Source organism: Neomonachus schauinslandi, chromosome 2 (genome assembly GCF_002201575.2).
Source record: "Neomonachus schauinslandi chromosome 2, ASM220157v2, whole genome shotgun sequence".
Lineage (NCBI taxonomy): Eukaryota > Metazoa > Chordata > Mammalia > Carnivora > Phocidae > Neomonachus > Neomonachus schauinslandi.
In genome coordinates this window covers 129,801,197-129,823,427 of record NC_058404.1, presented here as the reverse complement: position 1 = coordinate 129,823,427, position 22,231 = coordinate 129,801,197, and the positions used below count along the sequence as shown (strand labels likewise).

At 34.7% G+C, this 22,231-nt stretch overlaps 1 protein-coding gene across 1 annotated transcript in view; it reads left to right on the top strand.

Annotated features, from left to right (window-relative positions):
* Positions 1 to 22,231, top strand: part of CCSER1 (coiled-coil serine rich protein 1) — a 1,330,597-nt gene that overhangs the window by 513,411 nt on the left and 794,955 nt on the right. The window contains exon 7 of the mRNA XM_021702315.1: positions 19,504 to 19,581. Coding sequence (XP_021557990.1) covers positions 19,504 to 19,581 — 78 coding nt within the window. The remainder of the gene's footprint in view (positions 1 to 19,503; positions 19,582 to 22,231) is intronic.

Sequence of the window (22,231 nt, the reverse complement as noted above, 5' to 3'; positions counted from 1 at the left end):
GATCTCTGCAGTGGGACCAAAAAAGAGTATTTTAGTAGAGCATATCAAGTGATTAACTGTTCTGCATAATGATTTCTAGGATCCTGCTAGTACTAGACTGTAAAGTTCAAGATGAGAAATGTGAGGAGACTAAGCCAGTGAGACAGATAAGGACCATATCATAGCAGTCCTCTTAAACTGTCCTCTTTGTGATTATATATATGGTGTGTGTGTGTGTGTGTATCACATCTTCTTTATGCATTCATTTGTCGATGGACATCTGGGCTCTTTCCATAGTTTGGCTATTGTGAACATTGCTGCTATAAACATTGGGGTGCAGGTGCCCCTTCAGATCACTGTGTTTGTATCCTTTGGATAAACACCTAGTAGTGCAATTGCTGGGTCAAAGGGTAGTTCTATTTTTAATTTTTTGAGGAAGTTCCATACTGGTTTCCAGAGTGGCTGCACCAGTCTGCATTCCCACCAGCAGTGTAAAAGGGATCCACTTTCTCTGCATCCTCATCAACATCTGAGTTTCCTGAGTTGTTAATTTTAGCCATTCTGACATGTGTGAGGTGGTATCTCATTGTGGTTTTGATTTGTATTTCCCTGATAATCAGTAATGTTGAACATCTTTTCATGTGTGTGTTAGCCATCTGGATGTCTTCTTTGGGAAAAGTGCCAATTCATGTCTTCTGCCCATTTCTTAACTGGATTATTTGTTTTTTGGGTTTTGAGTTTGATAAATTCTTTACAGATTTTGGATACTAACCCTTTAACCGATAAGTCATTTGCAAATATCTTCTCCCATTCTGTCGGTTGCCTTTTAATTTTTTTGATTGTTTTCTTCACTGTGCAGAAGCTTTCTATCTTGATGAAGTCCCAGTAGTTCATTTTTGCCTTTGTTTTGTTTCCCTTTCCTCCAAAGACATGTCTAGTAAGAAGTTGCTGTGGCCAAGGTCAAAGAGGTTGCTGCCTGTGTTCTCCTCTAGGATTTTGATGGTTTCCTGTCTTATATTTAGGTCTTTTATCCATTTTGAACTTATTCTTGTGTATGGTGTAAAAAAGCATTCCAGTTTCATCCTCCTCCATGTCACTGTCCAATTTTCCCAACACCATTTGTTGAAGACACTGTCTTTTTTCCACTGGATATTCTTTCCTGCTTTGTTGAAGATTAGTGGGCCGTACAGTTGTGGGTCCATTTCTGGGCTCTCAGTTCTGTTACATTGATCTATGTGTCTGTTTTTGTGCCAGTACCATACTGTCTGATGATTACAGCTTTGTAATAGAGCTTGAAGTCTGGAATTGTGGTGCCTCCAGCTTTACTTTTCTTTTTCATGATTGCTTTGGCTATTTGGGGTCTTTGGTGGTTCCATACAAATTTTAGGATTCTTTGTTCTAGCTCTGTGAAAAATACTGTTGGTAATTGATAGGGATTGCATTGAATGTATAGATTGCTTTGGGCAGTATAATCATATTAACAATATTTGTTCTTCCAATCCAAGAGCATGGGATATTTTTCCATTTCTTTATGTCTTCTTCAGTTTCTTTCATAAGTGGTCCATAGTTTTCAAGAAAATACTGATTCTTACCTATTCTTTTATTGAGATACAAATTCCTCCATGCCCCCCACACCCTCATTCTAGAATTCATTTATTTGCTACTTGCACAAATTTCTACCTCTTCAACATATCTTTCAAAAGACATGACTAAGGGGCACTTGGGTAGCACAGTCAGTTAAGTGTCCCTACTCTTGGCTTCAGCTCAGGTCGTGATCTCAGGGTGGTGAGATAGAGCCCTATGTCAAGGCTCAGTGCTCAATGAGGAATCTGCTTGGGATTCTCTCTCCCTTTCCCTCTGCCCCTCCCACTTGTGTGCTCATTCTCTCCCTTTCTCTCTCTTAAATACATAAGTAAATCTTAAAAAAAGAGATATGATCAAGTTCAACATTCATTTATTCATTCATTTAACCTAATGATTCTCAGTCCTCATGGCAAATAAGAATGGCCTGAGGAGCTTTTTATAAAAGAAGTATGAAAAGAGAACAGTTTATTTATAAGGTTGTTGTTTTTTCCTAGTATCTGCTATATGAAAGCCTTTCTACTCTGTACTTTGTGGAGTACAAGTGTAAGATAAATTCACTAACCACAGGGAGCTTGAAATCTGGAGAGGAAGTAAGATATGTACCAAAAAACTGCAATAAGTTAAAAAATTTATAAAAGCCCCAAAGAGGTACAAATAATGTTATAGGAGTTCAGAGAATTACAATATTGCCTTTCTGATAGTCATCAAGGAAGTTTTTGTGGAAGAGTGAGCTGTTGAGCCTGGTTGTAAATGATGGATGAGATTTTGATATTAGGGTTAGTAGAGAAAAGGGCATTTCCATACGTCTTAATGGAGAGGTGAGTGAAAGCAAGTTAAATTGGATGAAGGGAATAATTATTAGAGGAATTGTTGGAAAATAGCTGATAATTTGTCATGAGAATTAGACTATCTTAGTAAGTAAGGGTAATATAATTCAAAGAGAAGATTCTCAGTTTAAGGGGCCTGAATGCCAGCTGAGAGTGTAGAATTCATTCATGGTTTGAAGTGAAATATTTAAACCTTTCAGCAGAAGAGAGGCATGACAAACAGGTATTATATATAAGTGATGAATTGCTAAATTCCTCTCCTGAAGCTTATATTACACTGTATGTTAACTAACTAGAATTTGAATAAAAACTTGAAACAAATAAACAAACAAAACCAAAAGAAGGAGAAGGAGAAGGGGAAGGAGGAGGAGAAGAGGGAGGGGGAGAGGGAGGAGGAGGAGAAGAAGAAGAAGAAAAAGGAGGAGAAGAGGGAGGAGGAGAAGGAGGAGGAAACGAAGGAGAAGAGGAGGAGAGGAGAGAGGCATGAGGAACCATGTTTCAGAAAGATCAATCTGATATGAGTGTGGGAAGAATTGCAGAGAGGAGAGACTGATTGGGGCACCCTTAAAATACAGACAAAGATTATGATGTTTTAAATCTGGCTTTTAGTCCATTATAGAGATGGAAACTTGAAAAGTTAGTTTGCAAAATAAGTCCTATTTAGAAATTGATCTTTCTCTTGTATTTTGTGATTATTTCCTTCTAAAATGTAAAGTAATAAAAATAACTAAGTAAATGGAATTAAAGCTTCATTTTCCCCCTCCAAGGTCTTATATAATTAATTGTATGTAATGTATGTCTGTGTATTAAATGTGTCCAGTGCTGTGCAGGTAAATGGTTAACAATCAGCTCTCCAAATAAAAAAGCCCTGGTCTGTAGCATTTGCCCATTTCTGTGGTGTAAATAATCCTTCCAAAGCCAATTTCAAACTATCCAAGTGTGATGTAATAGAACCTGAATTTTGGAAGTTTTTGCAGGAAGATTTTTCCTTTACCAATTTAGGACTGAATGGCCTGTGCCCCTCAAATAAACTGACAATAGACAACAGTTTATTATGCATGGGGGCTACTCAGCTATGAACAACTCACTGAATAGTCAGAGGTAAAGATTTCTATGCCAAGTTAACAAAAAAGGAGGCCCTGTCTAGGGCTTCCAAGGGAAAGAATGGGAGGTCTTATTGGATTTTTTGGTGCTAATGGGCAGCTAGATTGGCATTTCTTTTGCTAATAAGGGTAAGTCTTCTCTTGAACAAGAAGCTCCCTGGGAGGGATATCAATGGCAGCTGTTTTGGGGGGACACTCTGCTTAAGTTTAGGTAATCTGTTTGTGACTACTGGTTGTTCAGAAATCTCTAGTTTAAAATAATTTTTATATCATCTTGGTGGACTGTTAATCCTCTCAAGAAGAGATTAACACCATCAACTGTAAGAAGCCCTGGTGAAGTGGTTCCTGCACACAGTTATATACGTCCCACTTCAAAATTGCCTTTGTTCGTGTGTTTCATAAATTTTTAAAAAAACAAACAAAAAAAGAATCAACACCTAAAGTTACCCTTAATAGTTGTGATTTGTGCATAAGTAAAGGAGATTATACTAACAAAAGTTCAGAAATAACAGAAGTAAAACCATTGAATTACCAAAGTAGTGATTAATGAAAGTTCATTGTGCACATATACCAAAAAGACAGTTAGTGAACCAGGACCACTCAAACCAAAACGTGGAATGAAGCTCAGGTGTATAAGGAACTTTTATAGTGGGAAGGCAGTTTATTCTTTACAGTGATTGGTTATAATATTAGAATTTTATTAAATGATAGGGATTTTTTTTAGTGGTTACCTCATACCTATTTGGGGTAACCATTTTAAGTTTTGCTTATGATTTCCAGAGGCGAAAGTAAGAAATGACTAAGGTCAAGTTATTGTCTTGCAAAACAAGCCAAATTAAGTTTTGTTTGTATGAGTAAACTGGTTTTGTTTACTCAGGATATTTCAAGGCTGATCTGTTTTCAATTTTAACAACTTCTGTAATCAGGAGTTAGCTGTTAGGACTGGACAGATTTTGGTGAATGCTTGCAAAGTTTCCTGAAAACTTGAGAGATATTGGACAAGGATGAAGTATGGGAAAACAGGTAAACCATATATTATCTTTTGAAGGTTAGAGTGTATAATACAGCAAAACAAAATTTAGGCAATGGATAAAGAGTTGAAGTAAATACTTTTCTGTTTATTCTGGCCATTCCCTTGTCTGTTTTTTGTTTTTCATAAATCGTTAAGTTGGTCCCAGGTGTATTTCCTATGGGAAAATGTAAAACTTACTGTCCTCCTTGAAAGGGCTTATGAAAGAATAATTTGATGAAGTCTTTTTGGCTTTCAGCTAGCATAACCTAAACAGTAGCTATTTTTACAACCACACCCTTCATGTTATGGGGTGTCCCAAAGAAAAGAAGCCGGTGTCCTTCTTGCTCCTCCTCACAATTCCCTGACCTCTATCTTCCCTGCCTCCCTAATAAATCTTGGCTTGAAGCTCATACCATTGGACTGTCCTACTCTTTATTGCGGTCTTCATTAAACTCTCATCACACTCCTTCCGCTATTCTTTGAAGTTTATAGATCCTTACTCATTTTGACTATTTCCAATATTGCTCCTAAAATAGTTCTGAACTATACAAATTGTTGTTTTACTTTAGCATGTCAGCTCCTTGAACCCCTGTTTTTCCCAAGATCTTGTTCTCTGTCTTATCTCAGCCATTCAAGTGTATCCAAATTCTATCTGACATCTCTACTCCACGGTATCCAACTACTTACCTGACATCTCTACTATGATGTCGAACTGAAATTTCAAACTTAACTTGAATAAACTGACTTACTGATTGTTTTTCACCTCTGTAGGAGTGAATTTTCCCTTCTTCCCTACTAGGTTTTTGGCTGGTCTAATAATTAAATTGACATAAGATAGGCTAACAGCAAAAACACAAATTTAATTTCATATGCACCAGAGCCTAAAGATGAGACCCAAGAACAAGTGGGTCACTTGAGGCTTATATGCCATCCTGAGCTAAGGAATATAGTAGGACCCTGGGCTTCAGAGGGGAGGAGAGTAATTCACAGGTCAAGAAGAAAAGCAGATGTTTGATAATTAGATGTTTGCCCTGCTATACAGATAGGTCTTTTAGATAAAAAGTTATCTCTGGTAATAGTTCTCTTTCTGGGCCAGCCCTCCTTCTCAATTATTTTAGGTAGTTAAAGGAGAGGTAAAAGTTTTTCGCAGGTCTGATGGGTCTTGATTGCCTTCAGCTCAAAATAATCTATGTGCCAAAGTGGCATATTTTAGGGTCACATATTCTGTTCCCCCTCACTTAGTATATGTTATTTATGCAGTTTTTTTCTATGCCCGTAAAATGCTACTCAATTCTTCTGTTTGCTCAGGCAAAACCTTAGAAATCACCTCTGGCTCCTCTATATGTCTTGTAGCCCATATCCTAAAAGTCAGGGAATTTGATCATTCTACCTTTAAAATATATATACTTTTCAACCAATTTTTGCCACCCACAGTGATAAAAACCTTATTTAAACCACCAGCATCACTCAACATATCACAGTCACCTTCTAAGGGGTCTTTTACTTTCCACACTTACCTTTCTGCAGTCTTTTTAACCTAACTTTTGCTCTATTTTATTCATTATAAGTGAGTTACCAAATGCAGTCCATATTCAAGGGAAGGGGATTTATGCCAAAGTTCAGATACAAGAAAACAGGTATCTTTGGAGGTCACTCTAGAAGGTGTCTACATCAGGCAACATATCCAGTTTGGGTGTTTTGTTTTTTTAAGATTTTATTTATTTATTTGTTTGTTTATTTGAGAGGGAGCGAGAGAACACAAGTGGGGGAGGGGAGTAGAGGGAACAAACAGACTCCCCACTGAGCATGGAACCCATCATGGGGCTCTCTCGGTCCCAGGACCCTGAGATCATGACCTGACTTGAAGTCAGATGCTTAACTGACTAAGCCACCAGGTGCCCCAACATATCCAATTTTAAGTATTAAGCCTGGTATTCAGAATTTGAAGCCAAAAGTTCACTAACCCTCTGTAGCAGACAAAGAATTTAACTGTCTTTCAGTTTAAAAGCTGCCAACATGGTCATACCTACCAACACTTAAAAAATCCAAGAATGGAAAGGTCCTCTTGCCTTCCATTTCAATACTAGACCAGCCTAATCTGCTAATGAAAAGCTGTTCTGTATAGTTTAAGGTCAACCAGCATCAGTTTGCAACTCCTGAGGCCTGCATTTGTGTTTCGTCTGAGACTACAGATGACCTTGTCCTTCTGAGGTTGTTGGGACCCAGAGGCTTTGCTGAGGCCCATTCATCCCACAGGTCATCACTTAAGACGCACAAGGATATAAAAATAGCTCCTTACCTTGGCCTCCATAAGCTGTAGACAACCTTTCAGGTTAAACTCTTATGATCTGAGACTTAAAGCTCTTACTTAAAACTTAACAATACAAAGTCTACTGCATAGCTGTTGAACAGAACACATGTGCTCTGCATGTGATCCTGCTAGCGAAAGAAAGAGGAATGAACTGAACCAAGCACACTGAGTTCATCCATCCAAATTTATCAGCAAGAAAAGTGATCCTTTCTTTGCTAGTCAGAGAAGCTGAGAGTATAACACTGGTAGAGTTCCTTCTGTGTTAAAAGAAACGCCAGGAATGAGAAACAAGTGTTTCCCTCAAACTTTAACTTTTTTAAATATTTTATTTGCTTTATAATTTTGTTTTCTTTATTATTAAGAAAAGTCAACATAATCACATATATCAATCTTTGATTTTATGACTTAATTATGTTTATGTTTTAAATAGCCCTCATCATTCTGTGATAATTGGTAGATAATGTTTACTTATATTTTCTCCGAATACTTCCTTTTTTTTCTGTAATTTAACACTTTAATCCATTTAGAGTTTATTTGAGTGACACTTAAGGGTATATATTTTTCCCTAATAGTAACCAATTGGTAAATCCCAGCCTATTAAATAACCTGATATATTTCTCTTTGCCTATTTTCCTATTGAAAGTACAATAAATTTAGAACTCTCAGACTTCTCAAGTAGAAGTAAAAATCAGTACATTAGCCATGGAGGAAAATTTGATTCTAAATGCAAAGTGTAGCCAAGGATACATGCATATCTTTTAACTGAGACTTTATAATTCTATAAATATTTTTAAAAAATAATCACAGAACTGTTTTGAGAATGTTATCATAGCATTAATTATAAAGAAAAAAATGGCAATATGGAAATATCTAAAAGGCCTGGCAAGAAGAATAAAGTTATGTTTATATAGTGGAATTTTATGCATTCATCATAAAATACATTGAAAGAAAATATTTGATATGAGAAGAATCCTGAGAATGTAATATGGGTCCAAAATTTAGGATAATGTACAGTAATATAAATCAATTACATTGCACAGAAAAAGACTAGGAGAAGTACACAGATGCTTTATCAGTGATTGTCTTTGGGTGATTGGATTATCTACCTATCTTTCTATCTATCTAATCTATCTGTCTAGTTATTCCTTTTTCTAGTTTATACTTTTAACACTTGCTTGTCTCCCTTAATGAACTTAAATAATTGGAGGCAGGCAGGGACCTTTTTATGAAACATACATCACAAAATCTAGTTTGTGATAGGTTCTCAGTACTATTTGTTACATGTTGCTAATAGAAGGAGATCATAATTTGAAGTTGTCTAAATCAGGACTAGCTCTTTGTACTTTGGCCAAGCTCACCAACCTTATTATTGCAAGACATATCCTTATGTCTTGGTCTATGACTTTAGTCTCTATTATCCCTCTCTGTTTATTTTCTTGAACATTCTTGGTATGTTTAGCTGCTGCCAACTTCAAATTATGATCTCATTCTATCAGCAACATGTAACAACATGTAACAGAGATTTCACTTACCTTGTAGATCTGTACTAAAAACCTTTTGAAGCAGAGAATACATAATGAGGCAGTGGAAAAATACTCATAAACCTCAGGTGGATGTATAAACTGATAGAATCTCCATGCAAGTCAATTTGGTAGTATCATTAAAAATTACGGTTGAGTGTATCTTTTAGATTTGTAATTCCACATCTAAAAATTTGTTTTACAGATAAAAATATATATAATATAAAATTAATTTCAGCTCTCTTTATAATAGCAAAAGAGTGGGAATCTAACAGTGTTTAACTATACTGTGATAGGCCCATAAATTGGAATAATATCCAGCTATATAAAAGAATGAGGGTACTCATATACAAATACATGGTAATTTGAAAAAGGCAAGTATGTAAAACATGTTATTCTACATATATAAAAGAAAAAAACTCAATGACTGGATATCTGTGTACACACAGATGTGTGTGTGTGTGCAGTTGACCCTTGTGCAACATGGGTTTGAATTGCACAGGTCCACTTGTATGCAGATTTTTTACTGTACAGTACTGTGAACACATTTTTCTTTCTTATGATTTTCTTAACATTTTTTCTCTAGCTTACATTATTGTAAAAATACAGTATATAATACATGTAATATACAAAATATGTGTTAACTCTTTATTCCATAAGGCTTCTAGTCAACAGAAGTCTGTTAGTAATTAAGTTTTGATGGAGTCAGAGTTATGTGCAGATTTTTGACTGCACAGGGGTCAGCACCCTAACCCCCGTGTTGTTCATGGGTCAACTGTAATGTATATATGTTTATGTGTGTTCCTATTTATCTATCATCTATCTATCTATCTATCATCTATCTATCATCATCTATCTACTATTTATCTATCTATCTAATCTATCTATCTATCTATCTATCATCTATCTATCTATCTATCACATCTATATATAACATCTGTAGAAGGTTATACAATAAATTGGTAAAATTAGGGGCCTCTGGATGGTTGGGGACTGGGAGTAGAATAAAAACTTTTTCCTGGAAGAAGATGTTGCACCATTTGAAATTTGGACTATGTAAATGTGTCAAGTTAAAAGTAAATTTTGTACACACACACACACACACACACTCAATTTTGAAAATAAGTAAACACATTTTTATACATAGGTTTTTTTTTTTTTACTAAATCTTACAAAGCTCCAAATTTAAAAATATGTACTCTGAGTCACCCCAAATTTAGAAAATAATAAATTATTTTGCTATCACATAAATATGGCTAACTTCCCAGCCTAGAATAGAGTAATATCCTAATTCTCTACATCACTTGTGCCAGCCAGTTCCAAATTTTAGATTCTGTAGCATGTAACTTCCCAACCACAGTGCTTATTCCTCTATTAGAATGGATGCTTAAGTGTTAGCCACACGGTTTTGTGAAAATTATTTAGCCACATAAAGCTGGATTATCAGTATGTCAGCTATGTACTTAAGGCTCCATTGCTTATTCTCCATTTATTGGATTGGCTCTGTGTTGGGTGTGTTCCTAGAAATATACCATCCACTTGGTGGCCTCTGGCAATTTAGATAGAAACACATTCTATGACCTTAGCAACATTAGCTGAATGAGAGCATTTCTTTCTCAAAATTCCAACACAATTCCCATATCTGAGTTTCATTTAAATGAATTGGCTCATGTGCCTTGCTTTTTTGTATAGAACAGTTTGGCTAGGCCTTCGTTATATGCTCACACCTATTTCAAGGATATTGGATCAGCAGTACTCAAGACAACTGGATTGAAAGTTTAGGAGAAATCACTCCCCAAAGGAAAATTCAAATGTTGTTAACATAGTAAAGTGGATTAGATGCTGGGAAGGCAAAAACAGCAGATATCACCTACAAGAAGATATTACAAAGGGAAAAAAAAAACACCTTGTATTTTCATTTGGAGAAAATAGGACCAAGAAAAGACTTGACTCACATTGATAAGGTTGGTGAGCTTGGCCAAAGTACATTGATTTAAACATTGAATTCAATTTACTGTTGCTCTCATTTTGTTTACTGCCAAAAAATAAAAATAAAAAGTAAATAAGGGATATATATCACTTAAGGAATGAAATGAGTAGGATCAGCTTCCCCATGGCTAACTTGGTTCCTCAAAGAAGTGTGCCTGAAATTCAGCGGTCAGCACCCTGGACTGGAGGGGCCCAGGGCTGTCAGCTCATTGCCAGTTGTAGGATATACTTGATGAAGGACACAAATTAGCTCTCCAGAATGTGCCCGCTAATATATGAAGACTGTCTTTCTGTGCCACGATTAAATACTCTGCATTCCTTTTCTTACTAAGTCCTTGGGACAACCACATCTTAGCAGTGAGATGAGTCATGGCAAAAATGAAAATCTAAGGTCAGGGAAGCCTAATGTGTCCTTAATACTTTTTGGATGGCTGAACAAGTAAATGAATCTTCACAGAAAATTGGCATTTGAAGAAGAAAAATATTTTCAAGAAAAGTAGCCCATTTATACTACAGAAATACAAATTATCCTATGGACTTTATCAGCAATAACACCAATGATTACTAGAACAACAAAATACTATAACGTGGTGTGTTTTATAAATATTATTTTAGAACTATAAGAATGCATGCTCATATTAACACATTAAGGTAAACATTTAATTTTATTAGGCCTACAGAATTACCTTATACAACTTACCTTAATGGCTTAAAAAATATTTCACTTATACTCAAACCTGTTTATGTACTCAACAGATTTGAGCCAATTGATCATGTTTCACTTCAAGAAATGCTTATAAAGAAACTTTAATCCCATAGGACAGATCCATTAATTATTCTTTCAGGGGAGGTATAATTAATGGATCTGTTCTATAGAATTATGGCATTCAGTAAATATTAATAATGCAAATTCACTCTACCAAGCACCTTAAGAATACCCAAACAAATAGATCATTTTATATGGCTTAAGCTTTCCTTCAGCATTCCTGTAGGGAACATGAAAGCATGCAAAACAATTTAGCATCAGCTTTTCAGTGAGCTCTTCATAGAAGATTAAAGATTCTTTGGTGGAGCTGTTACACATCCCAATAAAATAGTCTGTCAAAATTCATTTTTTTAAAGGTTATAAAAGCCCTAATGAAAGCTTAGAAGCTATGAATACAATGACAGTCATGTATTATAATCCTGAAAAGCCTGGTTATATTGTGAATGAAGAATATTTTTTTTTATTTTATTTATTTAATCGGCAGAGAGAGAGAGATAGCGAGAGAGGGAACACAAGCAGGAGAAGTGGGAGAGGAAGAAGCAGACTCCCCGCCGAGCAGGAAGCCCGATGCGGGGCTCGATCCCAGGACCCTGGGATCCTGACCTGAGCCAAAGGCAGACGCTTAACCAGCTGAGCCACCCAGGCGCCCGTGAATGAAGAATATTTTTAAATGAACTTTTTATTTTAAAAGTTTCATATGTATAGAAAATTTGCAGAGGTAGTACAGAGAACTCCCATACACCTGTCATTCAGTTTCCCCAATTGTTATCATCTTACCTCACAGAGTACTTTTGTCACAGCTAAGAACCAATATAGGTACATTACTATTAACTAAACTTAACAATGTATTCAAATGTTACCAGTTTTCCCTAATATCCTTTTTGCTACTGCAGGATTTTATCCAGGATACCATATTACATTTAGTCATTATGTCTCTCTAATGACATGATATGTAATAGTTCTCAGAAATGCCTTGTCCTTGATGACCTTGACTTTGGCTGGTTAGATTTTATGCAGAATGCCCCTCAATTTGGATTTGTCTGATATTTTTCTCATAATTAGACTGAGGTGGGAGAAAGACCACAGAGGTGAAGTACCCCTCTTATCATATTATGTAATGCTATCTACATGGTGTTTACCATGATCACCTGGATGAGGTAAAATTTGCTGGGTTTCTCCACTGTAAAGTTACCATTCCCCTTTTCATACTCTACTCTTTGGAATTAACTGACTAAAACACAGCCTGGTGGTTGGTTGTGGGGTGGGGTGTAAATTCTCGAAGAGAGGGAGTAGCTGCATAATTTATTTGAAATTCTTCTGTAAGAGAGATTTGACTTTACTCTCCAGTTATTTATTTATTCAGTTCCTTACTTATTTATATATGAATTCATGATTTTTTAAATTTTGTTTTAATCTTCGAATTATAACTCCAATACGATGTTATTTATTTTGTTGCTCAAATTGTTCCAGCTCTGGCAGTTGGGAGCTCTTTCACATTGGCTCTTTTATCTCTGGCATTCCCCATCCTTTTATCTTTTGAGCATTTTCTTACTTTCTGGAACAACAAAATGGTATAGAATCACCTAGTACATTCTTTGCCCCATCCCTGGAATCAGCAATTTCTCCAAGGAGCCATTGTTCCTTTATTAGAAGAAAGGAATATCTAGTAATTGGGCATTAATAAAGAATATTTTATTTGATAAAATTAGCACATTTCCTCCCAAAATCAAAGGGAAAATACAATGTGGCTCATATAATAAAAATATTATCAATACTTATAAAAAAATTATCTCATTTTCATGGATAAAAAGTAACTCCCGGGGCACCTGGCTGGTTCACTTGGTAGAGCTGTGACTCTTGATCATGAATTTGAGCCCCACGTTGTTGGGTGTACAGATTACTTAAAAAATAATAGTAAAACAAAATGCACTTATGCATTTTTAAAAAAGTAACTCCCTAATTTATGAATTAATGAAGAATATTTCAAAACTAAATTTTAGTTTTTATATTCTTATATAAATGGCTGATTTGACAATTTTATACCCAACTATAATATCAAGTATAGATAGTTTGTGAATCAGTTGAGAGTTCATTTCTTCATGTCAAAAGAAAGAACAGAATACTCTGTTTGTCAAGGCTATTATGATGAGTGCATGTTTTATTTTTTAATAATAAAAATAGTAGAAGCTTAGAGAAGATGTGTCATTCAAAGTAACATTCTTTTCTGGTTTAGTAAGTATTAATGACATCTCTTACCCTTTAATTTCTCTATTTCTTTAGTGACAATATATTGAGTGTCAAAGCCCTCAGTTGTACACTTTAGTCATTAACAGTTGAGCAGTGTTAGTTGAGAGTGATTAGATTTTTTAGGCAAACTTTTAAAGCACTGTTTATAATAACAGATAATATACCATTACCCTAAGTTGTGGTCTGAAATTTAACCTGGAAGAACATGATTATTATTACAACAAAATGTTTCTTTCATTATATATTTGGGAAAGAATACCTACTGTTTCTGGATTTTTTTTAATAGAAATGCTGTTTTAATATACTTATAATTTATATACTTATTTTTATACATTTATTTTTTCATCAATAATAACTTCTAGTAATTCTGCAATCAGTGTTAATAGTCAAAGTAGATACTAGGTTAGTAGTCAGAGTTGGTACCAGATACTCAAGTCTGAAGATTGAATTGAGGTCGTTTATTTGCTATTTCCAACCTCCTGATAAGTTATCCTTGATAATTCATATATATTTTTAGGAGTCATCTCATAGGAAGCAAGGAAAGTTCTATTCAGCCTCCTGCCACTTTTTTCCTCTTGTGTGGCAGCTCTTAATATGCCACAGTGGCATGGTATTTGCAGAATTTCTCTATGTACTTAAATCATTTTTTATTCCATTGAGAAATTTGAAAAAGAGAGGAACATTCCTCATCTTATCTCTTAAAATTTTATTTAAAATGGCTATTTCTATTTCCACTTGTGTCCTCTTTTTTTCCTCAAAGATGAGTCAACAGAAAGAGATGATAAACACATTGCTTTTCTTGCCATTTCTATTTTCCTTCCCACCTAAAACTTTATTTCTTTCTCCTTCCATTAATCTGCCCAGGAAGTTCCATAATCACCACTCTGATGAGAGTCTTTTATATTAATTTAAAATTTTCAGTATTTTAGCAAAGATTTCCTTTCCTCCTTTGACAAAGCCACAGCAGATAATATCTCCACAGTTTTATTGTAATTAAAGTATGTTAAATCATGGTAACTGTCAGATTCCCATCAAATGAGTGAGACTGGCTAAAGTGTCTGAGGTAACTTGCTAAAATACAAATTAATCTTTGTGAAAATCTTGTGCTGGATTGTGTACAATACAAATATTAGTGTTATTTAATGTGTGTTATATACCAAAAATTTGCAAAAGCATTTTCAAAGAATAGAATCCTAACTATGCTGTTTTTTTGGCCATGATGTATGAACAGAAAGGTTGGTAGCAGAAAACATAAGTAAAAAATCTTTGTGAACTTGAGGTAGGACAAGATTTCTTAGGTGAATCAACAAAAGTATAAACCACACACACACAAAAAAAGGTGGAAAGCTTTGTTCTTTTGAAGACAGTATTAAGGAAACAAAGAAATAAGCCAGAAACTGGGTGAAAATATTTATAATAAACATATGTGACAAAGGATTTATATCCAAATAACCCAATCAAAAAGAAAAATAGGCAAAATATTTTAACAGACTCTTCACAATACAAGATATACTAATGGTCAACAGAAGAAAATTGATGAAAAGATGCTCAACATCATTAGTTATCTATGGAAATGAAAGTTAAAACCACAATGAGCTACCATTACAGGTCCCTGGAATGGCTAAAATTAAAGAAAAGAAAAAAAGGATAATGCCAATATTAGTGAGATACAATACAAATTGAAGTGCAATGTATTACAATCCCTTTGTCATTTTGTCAGTTTGTTACGAAGCTGGCATAATAATGGATATAAATTTACCATAGGCCCCAAGTAATTTCACTGTTAGATATTTATCCAAGAAAAATGAGAACAGGGGTGGGTGGCTCAGTCAGTTGAGCATCCAGCTCTTGATTTCAGCTCAGGTCATGGTCGCAGGGTCCTGGGATCAAGCTGTGCATGGGGCTCCATGCTCAGTGGGGAGTCTGCTTAAGGATTCTCTCTCTCCCTCTCCCTCTGCCCCCCCTCCGCTTGTGCTCTCTCTCTCTCTCTCAGATAAATCAAAAAAAAAAAAGAAAGAAAGAAAGAAAGAGAAAGAAAAGAAAAATGAAAACATATGTCCACAAAAAGATATGTACACAAACGTTTATCATGGCTTTCTTCGTAATAGTCCCAGACTGGAAGCAACACAAACTCTATCAACAGGTGATTAGATAAACAAATTGTGGTTTGCCATTAAATATTACACTACATTTAAAAGGGTGTATCCTGAAATATACAACAGCATGACATGATGAATTTCAAAAGAATTTTGCTGAATGAGCGAAGCTGGGTACAAAAGAGTTCATATTGTACATTTCCATTTATGTGAAATTCTAGGGAAGGCAAAACTAACCTATAGTGATACAGCATATCATTGTTGCCTGGGACCAGGAAGGGGGGTGGCATTTGAATGCAAAGGAGCATGAGGAACATTTTGAGGTGATGAAAATGTTCTATATCTTGATTTTGGTGGTAGTTACACATGTGTATACATTTGTTAAAGTCATCTAACCACATACTTTTAAAAGTTGCATTTTAGTATAGTATTTTATACTTCAATACAGTTGATTTAAAGAAGATGGGTTGGAGGTGAGGGATGAGGTAGTTTGTAAATTTAGGGGAATTATATAATGGAAACAGCAACAACAAAGTGAATAGTTTCTTCAAACTGAGATGAGTAGAAAGAATTTTGGAGAAAAATATGCATGAGAAGAAGGTGATATTCACTAGAATATTTCTGATAGGCTCAAAAGTAAATATTTGTCTAAATTTTATTATTAAACTTTAAGGTCACACTTAACGGTAAGCTCTTATGTAACATACTTAATATACTCATACATTAAGTATGTTACATAAGAATTAAGGAGGTTCCTTTTGTTGAGATGATTTGCTTATTTTACAGAATAATTCTATATTCCAAAGACAGCCACTTTCACATTATTGAGAACTGGCCATTTCCAAAGTATCTGAAATCTTTCAAAAGCAGATGAAGCCATAATTCTAACAAAATATTTTTTGAAGAAAATTGTGAAAGAACATACACTGCTAGCTTTGAAAAACTTCAAATGTAACTTATGAAGTACTTTGTTATTTTGTATTTAGATATGCAATTGCATTGGAATTGCTATCATTAAATGAAAGGGTAAGCTAATTAAAGTATGAAGTATGGATAAGATTTATATCTGAAGGGTTTACTTCAGTATCAGATATCTAAAAGTGTAAGCAAATTGGAATGGCACCTAAATTACAGATCACTGAAATGCAAATGGAAAAACAATAAGCTAAAAATGAAGATACAATTTTTCTCTTTTTGCTTTGTATTTTTCAACTTGATAATTAAGTGCAGTATATCAGATGTCATATAAGATTGATTTGTTTTTTATTGTTATGTTAATCACCATACATTACATCATTAGTTTTTGATGTAGTGTTCCATGATTCATTGTTTGTGCATAACACCCAGTGTCCATGCAGAACGTGCCCTCTTTAATACCCATCACCAGGCTAACCCATCCTCCCACCCTCCTCCCCTCCTGAACCCTCAGTTTGTTTTTCAGAGTCCATCGTCTCTCGTGGTCCGTCTCCCCCTCCGATTTCCCCCGCTTCATTCTTCCCCTCCTGCTATCTTCTTCTTTTTTTTTTTCTTAACATATATTGCATTATTGATTTGTTTTTTTAAATCATTTTTCTCAAGATTCCCTAAGAGCAATAGAATTAAAGTGTCATACTACAAGATGGATTTGAAAGGTAAAGCTGGAACACAGTTTTCTCTAAGAATGACATTCAAAGAATCAAGGTTAGATGATGCAAATTTTGGAGTCTGCTTTCTAACAGTGCTTAGAATGACACATTTATTTCTGGGAAGTTGTGGGAGACCTCAACCCTAAAAGAAGTTAACCATGAAGCTTGATTTTGGTTCATGTTCTTATGGAAGTTCAAAAATCTTCATCTGCAAGAATATGATACAGGCTTTTAAATTTTTACAACTGAATGTCATCTCTTCTGAATATATGATTTTTAAGGGCATGAGACTTTAATATGCTATGCAGAATATCAATTCTTCAGGAAAATACCAGATAATTCAACTATATATGAACTGTGTTCTATTACTTGCTTAATTTCTCATGAGAAATCCAATAAGAAAAACAGCTCAGGAGTCTTGTTTTTCTAGTCTGGAAAAAAAAGTTTCCCACATTTTCTAAATTTTAGAATCCTGTGGTAAATTCATTCCTAAGAAAACCTTTGTTTCTCTATTATATAATCAGATAGTGAAAGTCAGCAGTTCAGAATATTTCCTGATTTTGATCAAATAATGGACAAGAAGTTCTGAATAAATTTAGAAATTAAGTCAGTAGCTAATTCACCTCAATTATCTAGTGTGTGTATTTTTCTGCTTCCTTCAGTAGATTATTGTTCAGTTTTTACCTAATTTCCTCCTTTAGACAATTTAAGTCAATGTGCAGTCTTAGATCAATTTCTGAAGTAGATGCAGTAGATGTTATATAAAAATTATCCTGAGTATAAACTATGTTTATAGTTCTTATGCATTGTTGCTGAAATAGAGTCAGAAATAATCCCACTTTAAGGATATTTAAAATGTGTCCAATTTATGGTACACCTAAATCAAATGAACTGAAATCAAATGAATGGAAAGAGACTCTTAAGAATTCTAACAGTTGTAGCATCTATTCTTTGAATGTGTTCTTTTTTGGCACTTAAATCGGCCAAACTTGTCTACTTATTCCCCTTTCACAATCAGAATTAATCCATTCTTTTGTTTGAATCTTCACTGCAAAATTTTCTGCATTTGAGTGCATGCAGTTGGTAAACAAGCTGGAATATGTTGCTGTTCATTCTTTCCAGTGTTTTATTTGCTTATCTACTTAAGAAGGAGAATTATTCTGACAGAGTGAGTTAAGGATATAGTAACATAACTTCTGTTGCTACCTATTATCAGTATTTTTTTCTTGCTTTTAGAAAAAACAATGGTAAGCTTCTAACCCATACTTCTTTTTTTTAAGGCTAATCTCTTATTTAAGAAGTTTTAATTGATTGCGTTTTTACTGGACTAGAACAGCATTAGCAACATTCCTGTAATTCTCTTTTTGCGTAAATCCTTTGTTCTTACATTTCTTTTTGTTTTGTCTAGCAGAATGTAAGAAAGATTATAAAATGTCAGGGGTTATGAATACGGGCATTTAAAAATTTAATATTTCTTCATTTTGCAATTATATATTGATGACATAGTTTTCATAATGAATAAAAACTGGATACAATTATTTAAATCTTCATTAAGGGGCTCCTGGGTGGCTCAGTTGTTAAGCATGTGCCTTCAGCTCAGGTCATGATCCCAGGATCATGGGATCGAGCCCTGCGTTGGGCTCCCTGCTCGGCAGGAAGCCTGCTTCTCCCTCTCTCACTCCCCCTGCTTGTGTTCCCTCTCTCGCTGTGTCTCTCTCTGTCAAATAAATGAGTAAAAATCCTTAAAATCAATCAATCAATCAATCTTCACTAGATAAACATGAATAATACTTTAAATATATGTTTTAAAATCAGCCTTCACTAGATAAACATGAATAATACTTTAAATATATGTTTTAAAATCAGCCTGAAAGATGCTGTTATCGAAATAACAGCACCCTGAATCATCACAGATACTGTATAACTTTCAAAAAAAGGGGGGCAAAAATCTAAAGTAAGCAAAAAGAATTTTAAATACTGTCCTGGCACAAAGATGATCATGGTATTTAATAAAATGCACTTAAAATGTACATTAAGAGGTGATAATTAGGCTAATTTTTCAGATAACTATTTTTTTTTAAGATTTTATTTATTTATTTGACACAGAGAGAGACAGCGAGAGAGGGAACACAAGCAGGGGGAGTGGGATAGGGAGAGGCAGGCTTCCCGCAGAGCAGGGAGCCGGATGAGGGGCTCGATCCCAGGACCCTGGGATCATGACCTGAGCCGAAGGCAGACGCTTAACGACTGAGCCACCTGGGCGCCCCTAAGATAACTATTTCTAAATAAGGAATGATTCAGTATATAATATAATGTGAATTTTTCTACACCCATATTTCACTTATTTGTTTTTCTATTAAGAAGAAGGATTTGATTCTAGATTAGGAATAATAAACATAACTACCAAAATGTATCTCTTTAATCCAATTGTGTCTTCCTTGCAGAGTGCAGATATGAGCCCAGCAAGTAGCATCGCTTCACTTCCTGTTAGTCCTCTTACTGAAGAGCCATTGCCCTTCAAGGTAAAAAATAAACAAAAAAATAGTTATTTGTGATACTCTTAGGATACTTACTTACTTTACTGTAGTAAAATATTGCATGGTATAGATGGTAAGGTGAACTGCTTTAACATGTAAGGATCTAATTTCAGATGGTAAAATCTTTGTTGTTTCGTTGTCATTCTGGTTGGTAAATGAAAGTACAGTTTAAAATAGAAGTTAATACTTTATAGACTACATCATTTGCCATGTGTATAAGTAACAGTGATTTCTTTGTAATAGTTTGATGTCACATGAATTAGAGGTTTTGAATCTTTTGTTTATCTTAACCAACTGAGCCACCCAGGCGCCCTCATATGAAGAGCGTAACCTACTCAACTTCATACTGCTTAAAACTAGTACAGTGGCTGGTATTGATTTCTAAATACTCAATATTTGCTGTATTGTTAAAATGAGAATAATAGGAAGTTATGAATTTCATTGTGTGTCTTTAGTTTTCCAATAATAGATGCTTTGTTGTTTAATGATAGACAAGGGGCACTTGGGTGGCTCAGTCAGTCAAGCAACTGACTCTTGATTTCTTTTTTTTTTTTTTTTTTTTTTTTAAGATTTTATTTATTTGAGAGAGAGAGAATGAGAGACAGAGAGCACGAGAGGGAGGAGGGTCAGAGGGAGAGGCAGACTCCCCGCTGAGCAGGGAGCCGGATGCGGGACTCGATCCAGGGACTCCAGGATCATGACCTGAGCCGAAGGCAGTCGCTTAACCAACTGAGCCACCCAGGCGCCCCCTGACTCTTGATTTCAGCTCAGGTCATGAACTCAGGGTCATGAGATTGAGTCCCGCATGGAGCTCCACGCTCGGCAGGGAGTCTGCTGGAGATTCTCTCTCCCTCTCCGTCGACCCCTCCGCTGTCACGTGCTCTCTCTCTCTCTCAAATAAATAATCTTTAAAAAATGATAGACAATAATAATTGTTAAAAGGTTATTTTATATCAGAGAATTGTTAAATACTGAATAGTATTCTGATTACATTATTTATTGAGAAGTCTATTATTCTACAACAAAAAAGAAAATACTAACATTTCAAAGTTTAGTGTTACTCAGTGTTTCCATCTTATGGTATATGGGACAAAATTTACAGAAGAATCATATCTTTAACAAGATTTTAATTGAATTCTCAAAACATTACTAAAAACCATTTTCTCTTTTTAATATATTGAAAATGACTATACTCCTTGAAAATTAATGTATTTTTTAATGGAAGTAAAAGAAAAGGTCAGATATATTCCAAAATGTGCTGACACAAAGCTAATATAAATATAATTATTTTAGTTAGTTTCTGTCACTGCTTCTAAGAGATCAATATTGTTCCCATGTTAATGTATGTAAGTGGTTTTATAAGCAATTAAAACTTCTAAGCACTTATAATATATAATATTAGTAGTGGTAGCCAGTGTAGTTCTAGTGCCTCTTGATTTACTTTTTTTGTGAAAGAAATATTATTTATATATTTTTCATATTTTTTTTATTTTTTATTTTTTTATTTTTCATATTTTTTATCATATATAAAAACATCCCACTAGTATTTAATAGTGTCAAAAATTAAAGTTTGAAATTATGAAGTAAAGCTTCTGCCTTTGTAAATGAGGAGCTTTTTTTGTAAACAAGGAGTAAAGCTCCTTATTCACCACTGTTCTCATCATTCTGTATTGTAAGCATGCCAACCATGAAAGCATTTGAGTGTATCCCTTCATAGAGAAAGATGTATGGTGCACAATTCTCTACATATCCTACCACAAACTCACAGACTTCCCAGTCGCACTCTTGGTGCTGAGAAGCTTCTAGGATTCCAAGTTCCCATAATTGGGCAGACAATTTTATGGACATGTATTTGGAAACAAAAAGCAAATGTATAATCTCTATTTTTTAATAAAGCATTCAGGCTGACTTACACAAGTGGTCTATTCTCTATCACAATATCATTACAGAATGGCAAGGTATAACTAATTTTGCATGGGTGGGAATAATATTTTATCAGATAACCATAATAGAATCATAAAATTTCAAGATCAGTTATCTGTGAGTTAGAAAAAAGAGAGAGAGAGGGGGAGAGAGAGAAAGAATAGACCACCTAACTGTTAATTACAATGTTTATGTTTCTTTTTGTTTATGTTTCTTTTTATAAAATAACACTGAACCAAGTTGTTAACTCTGATGTGTCCATCCCACCCTATTCTTTTTCTTCCCTGCCATTCTCCTTGATTTCTATCAACCTAATCACTTCCAATCTAACCTGCCTCCTCTCTTCCTTTGTTAGGTTCAGTCAGATAGATATTTCACACCTAACGCCTTGGGGTCACCAAAATTACTGTTCTTTAATAAGATGATCCTTTTAATTTATTTGTATACACATGGTTATTAGCAGCCTCAGTCCATTCCTGGAACTAACAGTCCTGAAGCTGAAGCTCGCTTATTGTTCTTGACCCCTCCATAATAGTACACTTTATTATGGACCATGTTCTTTTTGTTAACCATATTTATCCCCTATTTTAAAATTTATTTGTATTTCACTGAAGCATGATCTCTAGGTTTTAGTCCCGTTTTCTCCAAAAAATCATCTTTTCTTTGATTAGATATGTTAATAAAAGGTATTATTCCAACCTTGCCCCTTTAT